We start from the raw sequence: 11657 nt of genomic DNA on the forward strand, positions 1-11657 counted from the left end.
TTACCGCGATTTCGCTGGAAGCGGGTGCAATTTTTCAGTTTAGCACCCGCTCCCGGCGAAATCCTGCGGTTGTCCTTATGACAAATTTTTAATTATATATATTGAAAAAGTATTTTTCTAAATTGATCTAGAATGTGATCTGCCTCTTAGCACCGAACCCGTCCTTGGGTTGCGGATAGAGGGTCCCTGTACTAAGTGTTTCTGCGAAATATGGTTACAATAATGAATAGGCAGTCGCGGCAATTGTCCAGGGATGGTCCCCAAGGAATAACAGCCCTAGCGGAGGCGTAACAACCTTGCCGAATGCTGAATGGCACCTGGATGAGGTGTCTTAAACGGTGACTCTAAGGGATACCGAGCGACCTCTCAGTGTAAGCAACCTTATCCTTGCATGCGGGAATCTACCAGGATGGATGAACCCTTTCCCTAGTTGCTCGTGGGAACAACAATGACACCATTAAACCACAAAAAAGTTGCAAATGCGGTTAAAAACGATCGAACCAGCAGAGTTCCCGACAATGATTTCCAGCATTATCCCTGCACGTTTCGCATCAGTCATTGCCTAATGAACGTGCCTACCTCTCGCAAAGTGGATATGTGCGCGGAACGCTTCCTTATTCACCACATGAACAACCTAAAGATGAAGATGAGGAACCGACATTGAAACCAACCGCGGAAAGCAGACACCTTCTAAGAGATGATAATGATTTCAAAACAAGGAGGAACACTAACATACAGATTTCTCCTAAGCCCCAAGATCTAACTGAAATGGATGCCTCCCTTTATGAGGATATCTTGGAGGAGTCCGACCTCTGGACCATTAATTGTGTAGTTTATGGTGCTGCGAGAACTTTGGCTGATTCAAATCTTAGGCTAAAACCGACGATGGATCAAAAGATCAAGAAACGCATGCATTAACTGATCAAGAAGATTGGATGGGCAAGACAATGCGTCCCTTGTTCAAGGTGTGATTGACTACATGAAATCTGGTAGTCCGTTCACGAAAAAGGTTCGCAAGTTCGCCTAAGAACTGAGGACCTTTAATCACACACTGAACAAGTCAGAGCTGCTGACAATCAAGCAGCATATTGTTGACAAAATACGGGTGTTATCGAACGCAAGGAGGAGAATAAAGAAGAGGGAGAGGTGGATTAGCGAGAATCAACAGTTTCTTGCTGATTGATCGCGCCTCTTCAGCGTTCCCCTTGTTTCTGTCAAAAATCCACCCATCGCAACAAGGTGGAGACTTTTTGGAAAGAGTTGTACAAGATCCCGAAAGCACTGGAGTTGAAAGAAGATACTGATAATATAATCCGCTTCAAGGAGTTTTATGACAACCTTATAACATCTGAGGAGGAATGTCCATGAATCACTTCTGAGGAGGTGAAAAAAGCACTGACGGGTTCGAAGAACTTTTGCGCTGCAGGACCAGATGGTATCAAGAATTTCTGGTGGAAGAAGTTTACTTCTACATGCCAATATCTGGTCCAAATATTCACCTCTAATTTAAAGTCGGAAACGCCCATTCTGCAGTAGCTGCTGTTAGGACGCACTATAATCCTACCGAAGAGAAGCAGCTTCCTAACCCAGAGAATTACAGGCCAATAAATTGTTGGAAAACAATGTATAACATTTTTACAGCGGTCTTAAACAACAGGATTGTTCGAAGAATTGAACTTGCTAATTGACAGGTGCGCCTACAAATACACATCAGCCCATCAACGCATCCTGTCAATGACCTGGTTAGGGGGGTCATTCAAGGTGACACCATGAGTCCTCTGTTTGTTTTGCATATTGTGGATACTTCTGTGGTGACACTAATTATCGCGAGCATAAGGTCACTTATGTATTCTATACGGATGACCTAAAGATCTATGCTTCTGTTAAAAGCAAACATCAGAGTGCTTTAAATATCATCAAGCAGTACACAGGAGATATTGGTATGGACTTTTGATTAAACAAATGTGCAAAAATTCACCTGACGAATGGAAAGATTATTGGCATTCATGAAGAAACTAACAGACGTTGAAAAAGGTATCTGTGACTAACATGCTTGCCGTTCTGGTTCTACTCTACTCGTCTGAGGTCGTCTACGAAGAACGAGCTTAGGGCCCTTGACATCGCCTTATGTAAGATCATGCATATGCATAACAGCTTTCATATAAATTCGGCTATTCCGCGATTATACATTTCACGCCGTCAAGGCGGACGCGGACTTATGTATCTCCAATGTCTTCATAATCGAATTTTCTAGGTACAGTTTAGATCGTTGCAAATGGTAGAGATCCTCTCCTAAAAATAGTCAGGAACCACTTCATGTAGATGCTTCTTTCCTAAAAGCCGAAGTTAAGAAAGCAGAGGTTAAAAAATTCCGTCGAGCTACTTGACATGAAAATGCACGGCAACCTCTACAGAAATGTAGAAGAACAGTCCTTGCCAAATGAGCAAACTTTTGCTTTTCTCAAATCATCGTTGCTTAATTCAGGTACAGAGGGTTTCATTTCCGCGTACCAGGGCGGTGTAATATCCACCTTATTAAATCGCAACCGCATTTTATGTCAAAAAGTTCCCAGCTATAGTTGCAGAGCATGTCATGTACACGCTGAGTTCCTAGAACACATACTATCTAATTTTTCCACCCACGCGGTAACTATGTATCTCCACAGACAGATCAGCTATACCTTAAACATCTGCTTCCGTTTTATCTATGATTTGTCTAAATACGAACGCATAACTCCATACAGACTTAAAGCTCGTTAGCTAAATTTGGCCAAGAGAAGACAATTCTTAATGGGTAATTTGCTTTACACTCTTTCGGAACAAAGCTCCTGAATATCTATTTAACCTCTTCCATTTTGTAAACAGAGACCTTCCAGCATAGTTTAAGATTCGTGAAAGACATAAAAACCTTCAGATTTCTTATCACAGAACGTGTGAGCTTCAAAGATCACTTATAGTAAGAGGTTCCCGTCTATAGAATAAAGTTTCTTCCGATATTAGAAATGCATCTTCCCTGTATCACTTCAAGAATCTCTTTTTCAAATATTTGTACAATACTCCTAATCCAACTCTTAAGATTACTTGCTGGTAAACTTTCTTATTTACTTCTCGAATATGTCATTTTCGAATTTAGATCTGTTTTCATTAATTTTGTAATCTTGTCTATTTATTTATTTTATATAGCATATAGATTAAATTATAAGATTAATCAAGTATTCTGCCGACAAGTGCTTGCACAAATTTGTAATTATTTCGGCTGGAGAGCGAGAGTGGTGGTAGGCACGTGCTCAATGATTTCTTCTTATTATTTTATTTTAGTATTTTTACATTTATTGACATTAAACGTAATTAAAAAGAGAATTATGCAAAGTGTTTCTTTTTTGTACAAATGTACATATTTCAATATTTTAGTATCACCGTTTTTTACATTGTGCATATCATTTACAGAAATGTTGGTTAACATTTTGTGCAACTTATTAAGCGAGCTTGTGTACCGGAAATCTGCTTATTATGCGACATTCGGTGATGAACTAAGAAGAATAAATAGCTAAAAATATTATATGTAACCTTGAATGTAACTTATTTTTGTCAAACCGTTGAGTATTATTATGTTATTAAGTTTACAACATGTAAAAGAACAAGTTTTTACCTTTGTTCGAATAGTAATACACAAGGTGGACACGCTGCGGCTTACCAAAAAGTATGCTACGCGTCTTACACGCCAATGCTATTCTAATGGGAGTGTATGCGGGGTTGCATACATTTTTGTAAGTCCCGGCGTGTCCACCGTGTAGAATGTACATCATCAGTCTATCTAACTTATATATTGGGAGTAAGTGCAAAACTACAAAAGGTAGATCTGTGGCGAATGTTGCGCCTTGCATATATGAGAAATTGAAACAAATATATATAATTAGCATATTTCGATTAAATAACTTATCCTTCTACCTTGCACATCATGTTAGTATATTGTTAAACTTTCAAAAGTATCAGTCAACGACAACTGCTATATTAACATATTGAATAATTTAAAATAAATAAATACTTTGTACAATTCTACTTTGAATTACATTATTTGAAAATAAATGTAAACATGCTGAAATAAAATAATTAAAATTCTAGTCACCATTACAAATTTATATTGAAAAGTTAGTCGCCCTAAGCACCCTAACAGATATTTCGTATCTGCGGTGCTGCTTGGGTAGGAGAGGAGGGAATCTAGGCACGCGTCTAACACCACCCTCGGTTCTAGCCGAAATAGTGGTGGACGCTGAACATGTGTAGCTGGCGGGAATTTGTCCAGGTTGGGCATGTCTGGCCTAGATCAATATATTCTGGTGCTGTATGGAAATCACCAATTTTTAGGAGTCCAAAGAAGATTCAGGTATGTCGGAAAGAAAAATTAACTCAAGAAAACACACCTCAAAGACTTAAGGTACAAACCATACGCAAAAAAGGTTCGGAAAATGCTTTTGGATGCTGCTAAGACCAAAGGCTTCTCGTCTCCTTGCAACCAAGATTTAAGTCCACTGGACTGTTACATTTTCAGCGTGATCGAAATTCTCATTATCAAATCTCGATATCCCAATCTCTTGCTTCAGCATTTGCAGAAATGAACAGGTCTCTGTTACAGCGTGCGTGCTCACGCTTCAAACCGAGGCCGTAGTTCGAGCTGATCAGGGATACATAAAATAAAGTTTTTTAATGGGCATCAGACAAATGCTGTAAAACGAAGCGCCTCATCCAGTTGAAATTTTTAGGATAATAAATAAGAAGCACGAAGAAATGTGGGTCTGGTCCTAAATTTGCATAATTATGGAATTTTTTTTTACAATTTTTGTTGTTGCTTTTTCCCTAAATTATTCAAATTTAGGACCAGACCCACCTTTCTTAGTGCTTCTTATTTATTATCCTCAATTTTCATTATCATTTGGGGTTTCGTGTGAAAATAAGTTGCGAAATAAAAAAAAGTGTCGGTATGGTAAGGATCTGCTCACGTGACCCACTCGTGACATAGCTTCAGCCTTAATTATAATTTGAATTGATTCAATTCAACTATGATCCGAACTCCAACCTGTGAGTAAACTCATACATGTTACCTACAAAAATATTTATTTAGTTTTTTAAACTTAGACAAAATGTAATATCCGGAAGCTATTAACACGATCCTTCTCTGAAAGATTGACCTCGATGCAACCGGATTTGGATAGCGTCTGACACGTCATTTCAAACAGCACAAGAAGACAATCGAATAAGGGAAATCGCCTCACTATAACCCATAAGAGTTATAGTGGTCACTGTAATTGAATCATTTATCGCTTTCCTTCTCGATAATTCGATAGAAGCACGACATGGTCTCAGAAAATAATTCCCTGCCCGGCATGAAATTCGGAACAGAACTGAAAAGAGAAATTTGGATAGTGCCCAGCCAATCTGAGCGAGCCACCATAACAACACTATCCCTTCACGACATCGGTCGTAAAGCCTCTAGCAGCAGCCAATAAAAAGAGTGACCGCGTGGGACAATAACGTGAAGAATAATAATGGTCTCCACCCGCCGTAAAACATTAAGCTGAACAGAGCGATACCTAATTAGACGAGATGGTTTCCATCTACTGCGGAACATTAAACCAAAAAGAGCAGCTCTTGACTTGACGAAATGAAAATCAACAGTGGGACTTCTGGAACCAAATACAACTCAGCGAGTCATCTTGGCAATCTGCTTATCAACTCAATGAGTCTTATTCTAACTCAGGTGCTAAGGTCTCGAAACCTGTGAGAATGCTTCCGTCAAGATGATAGTTTGATCAGGTGCCACGAAGATATCTGAGAGCTCGTTATCGAAGCAACGTTTTAACAATTTGAAGACCCATGTCTCCTAGAGACATTTTACTAAGCCGTTATTAAATATAACAGAGGAAGAATATTGGCAAACCCTTTGTCATTCACGGAGAAAGGATAGGATGATCGGCCGTTGTCACCGTTTCAGCCAGATACAATGAATTAGTGATGTACCGCAACCGTAATCAACAGTAGTTCGTGGTTCCTGTATCATGAAAAACAACAACTTATCCGCAGGAAACAAGATAGAAGACACAAAAAATCGTTCGAAATTGATTTACTACCTGGTGACTCGACACGAACCACAGACATATTGGCCACAAGTCGCAAGCATAAAGATTGACATGCCCTCGCGAGAACATTGCAGGGAGATCGTAAATTAAACAGTCCGATCACATGACTCATGAATCAATTTTCAACCAAAAATAAGGAGACTTCCAACAAAATAGTCAAATTACCAACTAGTAACACGTACCCCAAGAAAAGAGACGAAAATACACGAAATAAAAAGTGAGACAAAGTCTGTCATTTCAATAAAGCTATATACGGCTTACATCAATCTGGACGTCAATAGAATCTTAAATTTGACGTCAAGTGTAAGTTTCGACTTACAATCTTCAAGTGTTAATCCTTGTATATATTTACATTGCTAAACAGTGATTCGATTTACTTATTTCAACAGTTTATGTTGGTGATGTTTTATTAGCATTTAAAAGTATTCAATTCATTAAGATTTAATAAAAAAACAAACTGCTCAGAAACTGTCTGATAATCTTGTGTTTCATGCTCGAATGAATCATATTGTCAACATCTTTAAATCCGCGCTTTTAAATTATATTGTATGTAATGTGTTTCAACAATTTATAAGCTACAAATTTTGAAAGCTGGAATAATGGTACATTTGCTATGAATTAAAATATAATCAATTTGGAATTGTCAACGGATGACCAAATATCTGCAAAGAATACTTGTTAAGTAATTTTGGCAGTTGATTCTAGGCAGAACAAAGGGACTGTCAGCCGTGAATAATATAAAAATATTTTTTTCATGCATATTGTTAAAAATAATAACATATTCCTTGATCGTTGCTTGAAAAGTTTGAAAATTCATTATGTTAAAAGAAGGGAGTTGATATTTCGACAAAGATTCTAATGTCGCATTTGTTAATAAAGTTTATTCAATCTATTCAATGAAAGAGGAACCACATCACTTAACAAACTTTTACAGTCTCAACTTTTTTTGCAAAACGCGCGAGGTTAGCCATTGGAATTAGTTGTTAGGGATCAAATGTGTTGGACGTAAGTTAGCTAGTTCGAAACCGGCTGTCAGCGTTTGCGATTTTTAATATTGTTAAACCTTGCAATGAAACTCCCATGAGGTTAACATGGGTTCAATTTTTGTTTCGAAAAAATGAGATTCATGCTTCTGGGTTCAAACTTAGCGTGCGAGATATTGTCAGAATCGAATGGGGTGTCTCCAACGAATAATTTTCGCTAAATAATTTATTCCTTGAAATTCAATGAAACCCCTTTAAAATTCATTGAAATCTTTTAAATCCTTCGGAATCTTTCCGAATCTCTTGAAATTACTTATAATATTTTAAAAGCCATTGAAATTTTCTGAGATCCCTTAAAACCCTTTAAATTATACGAAAATCCTTTAAAATTCAGTTAAATCCTTTGAAATTTTACGAAATCCTTCAAAATTCAGGGTTATAGTTTACAATCTTTTTAAATATTGCTTAATCATCGAAAGCCCTTTAAATATCTAAAAATTCTTTAAAAGTCTTCAAAATTCTATTAAAATTCCGTGACTTCTTGTGAAATATTTCAAAAATTCGTTAAAATAATTGAAAGACGCTAAATCTCCACCAGAATCCATCAGCATCCCTTGAAAGCCTATACATTGAAAGATTCCGTTTTAAAAACAATAGAAGTACAGAAGTGAGTGATATTTTGAGCGTTCGAGTCTGTTTTGGGTAGCCTGAGTTGGTTTGTTTTATGTGAGGAGTAGGGTGGGGAGACTGGTGCAGCCCAGTAACAGCGGAGGACAAGAAAGGTTCATAGGAACAAGGAAGAAGATAAGGTCGCAGTCTAAGGCATTACAGTGTTGACAAAAGTTACGCAAGTTACGTCAGGCGATACGCGCCGTAACATTATTCTGTTTTAATCTTCAGTTTTAATGCTTTTAAATAATTCATTTTCCTTCGACGCCTAGATATAAGGACAATTCTTCTTTAATGTTGAAGAATTTTACTTTTCAAAAATGAATGTGAATGTGTCAAATTTTACTCCTGAAAATTTGGATTCTTTGACAGTTTACTATATCTTAGTCAGGAAGTCGGTATCAATCCTGGAAGGCAGATAAACCTGAAACGCAATACTCTGTTATTAATGACTAGAAAGCCAAAAACTTTATCCACAACATGTGCTGCCCAATCAACATAGAATTGAGCTTCACTTTTAAAGAATCTCAGAAATTCCTTTGAAATTTAGTTGTCCCTAAATCTAGTGTCTAATATCTCGTCGATAATGAATCTCTTCATTTTTTCTAAATCCCTTTAAATTTATTCCTTAACGAGGAAATGGGATCTCCAGAAGCGAGAATCAAATTGCGATGACAATTTTCACCTTTAAAATTTCTCGGTTATTTGTCAATCTTTCGCGCTTCCTAGCACGGGCCGAAAGCTTAATGAATTTCCCTTCCCTTCAGACATACTGAGGATCAAAGTCGCAAAGATTTTACAAACGAGACTCCACCCTGTGTAAATCTTTGTACAATGTTTGCCATTCCAGAATCTTGTCTCGTTTTCCTAACAAATTTTAATCTAATTGATTTGAAAAGCAGCTTTGTCGGTAAGTGCCCATTTAAATTATTATCGATAGTAATTCTTAACCTTTTGGCAATCTTTAATCTTGAATTGGAAAATTCACAGTTCCATATTGGGAATTCTTTTTATAAATTCATAGGATGCTATAAATTTATCCATCAAGATTTCCGAATATTGATTGGTGGTCTTTTAGTATATTAATTCTTCTAAATCTTTTTGAATGAGTTCCCGAATGAAAAAGGGTTGCTAATTCAAAAATAAAATAGAACCTTTGAAGTCAAACTTTACACCACCAATCAGTATTTAGATTTCTCTTGCGTGACAGGTCTAGAGACAGGTCTAGAGCGCAAGGTAAGCTCTAAAAGTTTTTAGTCTTAAAATTAATTTTAACCGTGATTTCCTTGTGGGGTTTAGAATTCGATCTTTGATATTCCTGTCTTTCTTCTTGTTTCTATTACCTCGAGCTGTCGAGTGGTGCCAGGAGACCTGGCGAACAAAATCCGTAGATTGTGTGTGTGTGTGGCCCCCTAAGATTCAAGAGCGAAACGAGGTTTCCCTTCTAAGGCCTGGCGCCGACTGTTGATCTCGTCTCTCTCCGGTTATCATGACAGTCCCGTTCTCGCGGACTACTCGATACCCACTTTTCGAGTGGTTGCGCAAACAACGGCACCTGTTTCGCATAGAGGTACATGTGGAGCAAGGGAGAAAGACCAGGGAAACACCAAGACAAAGTTAAACATAATGGGCCAATAGAAGGAGAAAATGTACGGTCAGTTTACATGCCCAAAATGATAATATACTAATGAGAATATATGAAGAAAAGCAGGAGAAAAGAGGAGAGGAAATAAAGAAAATATAGGTGGGAAAAGGCCGGTTGCAGTAACCAAACTGCATGCTTAAGATCAGTACTCAGAAACAAACTTTTCAGTTACAGTAAACTAAAAGTTAGATTACAGTAATAGCAAAGTTGGTTTACAGTTAACTGACTGTTTAGTTACGTCAATTGACCTCCCCCCCTTACCACTCCTGTTGTGGGATTGGGTGTTGGGTTCAAAAATCACACACATATTGGCAGAAGACGTTTGAAACTGACGAATTAAAAAATCCTGAAAGATGTCATTTGTCAAATTTCTGTTTTGTTAAAAATATAAAAGATTTAAGAAAAGTATATTATTCAGTTAAGTGTAAAACTCTCGTCACAACCATGGCTTGTAAACAAATACAGTCGCAACTTTTACTGATTCCTCTGTGAGAGCCTAAAGCAATATTTACTTCTAAATTATCAATTCAAGGAATGAAGGTAGGTACTTCCTTGTACGTCATTTCTCTTTACAGCACACTATTGAATGTAAAGCTTAAAAAGTCCATTGTACTTCAATTCACCTTGAACAGACGCTTATGAAATGTAATGAAACAGAATCACTGTTGATACGGTTAGGAAATCCCATCATAACGGTAACTGCCCGCTCAGAACGAGGTAATTCTCCTGGTTGCGCAGTGCGAGTAGGCCAGAAAGTGAAAATAAAACAGTTAAGACGGGTGCTCAGGGAGCATTAGATTAATATAATACAGAAAATTATATAATTATTACTTTTTTGTAATAATATATGTATAATTTAATATTCTATAATATACCTTAATCATCAGTATAGACCAGTGCATTATTGATCATGCGTAGCGCATTGAGCCATAACCGAACTGCGAGGTACGCGCCACCGAACTGTTACAGCCAGACAGGTTCAGTATAAAATATAAGATAAATGTTTCAATTTTCAACGTGATGGATTTGCATGGCAAAACAGTAGCATGGCGATAAAGCGCATTATATCAGTGGTCTAGTTGTTAACTGCGTCACGTTGCGCAACATTAGGACACGGTCCTAATAATGTTTCGGTGAATTACGATTCAAGCCACGGTCAGAACCATACCCGTGCTGCAATCGAAAGTCTAGTGTACTTTCCCCACTTGTTCATCATTGCTCAATATTAGGACTTCTAAAGTTTTTCTGTCCACTTTATACTGGCTTCTCATATAGAAAAATTGAGCATAAGAACAAATTTAAGTCGACTTAATTTACATTGATTTTTTTTTGTATTTCAGATTCAAGACCTGGAGCCAGAATAAAATTGATTACTGGTGAGCAGCGGTAACAAATATAAGGGATGATATATTTATAGAATTTTTGCTACATATAATATAATATGAATTAATGTACCTATTTAATGTGAACCTTTGAATTTGTCATATGTATACATTCTTCAAACTGAGCTATAGATTAGCTGTTTGTTTCGTAAAAATAGTTTTTTTTACTGTTCATTTTAATTATTCACCTTACGCAATTATCAAATTAAAATTAAAACATGACTTACCGTGTGCATGGTGGAGAAATACAGTACTAATGGTCAAATGTTTTGTATGAGGTTAAACGAGCAAAGTGAGTAAAATATTAAATTATTTCAGTTCTGATTCTGCGATTAACCGAAATTTTATATATATGAATGGTAATGCTATAATATTTGAATAACTTTTTTCTAATTATCTTATTGTACAAATCATTTTTGTGAACTTGTGTAAGAGAGTTGAAATAATGTAGGTTATGGCTATGTTCTATTCACAACTGGTCAGTTTTCAGCAAACACCATCAAGCGATACATCGTGTCAAATTTTTGGGTATGTTTTACTCAATTACCTGTATAGTTTCAACGGATTGCTATCATCCAAGTGCTCATACTCAATAAAGAATTTAAAGAAATTGCCATGCAATTGTCCTTATTAGATGTCCTTAACAAATGACAGAGAAATGACACTTGATAATAAAGAAATTGTTTCTATAAATTTCAATGGCGAAATGTCAGACAATACAAAAAGTTGATTGAAATACTACAACAGCAAGACATTTTTCCGCGTTGATTCTAAGCTTGAAAAATGTATCACATTTGGTACAGACCATTTAGAAATCGTAGACCAATTTAATGTAGTATCTAGG

The 11657-nt window shown here is 36.8% G+C and overlaps 1 protein-coding gene across 2 annotated transcripts in view; it reads left to right on the forward strand.

Annotated features, from left to right (window-relative positions):
- Positions 1 to 11427, forward strand: part of LOC117167055 (transcription initiation factor TFIID subunit 7) — a 142362-nt gene extending 130935 nt beyond the window's left edge. For both annotated transcript variants that reach the window (XM_033351633.1, XM_033351634.1), the window contains one exon: positions 10772 to 11427. In XM_033351633.1, the coding sequence (XP_033207524.1) occupies positions 10772 to 10795 (24 nt within the window). In that variant the 3' untranslated portion in view covers positions 10796 to 11427. The remainder of the gene's footprint in view (positions 1 to 10771) is intronic.
- The last annotated feature ends 230 nt before the right edge of the window (positions 11428 to 11657 follow it).

The sequence above is a fragment of the Belonocnema kinseyi genome, chromosome 2 (assembly GCF_010883055.1).
Source record: "Belonocnema kinseyi isolate 2016_QV_RU_SX_M_011 chromosome 2, B_treatae_v1, whole genome shotgun sequence".
Classification (NCBI taxonomy): domain Eukaryota; kingdom Metazoa; phylum Arthropoda; class Insecta; order Hymenoptera; family Cynipidae; genus Belonocnema; species Belonocnema kinseyi.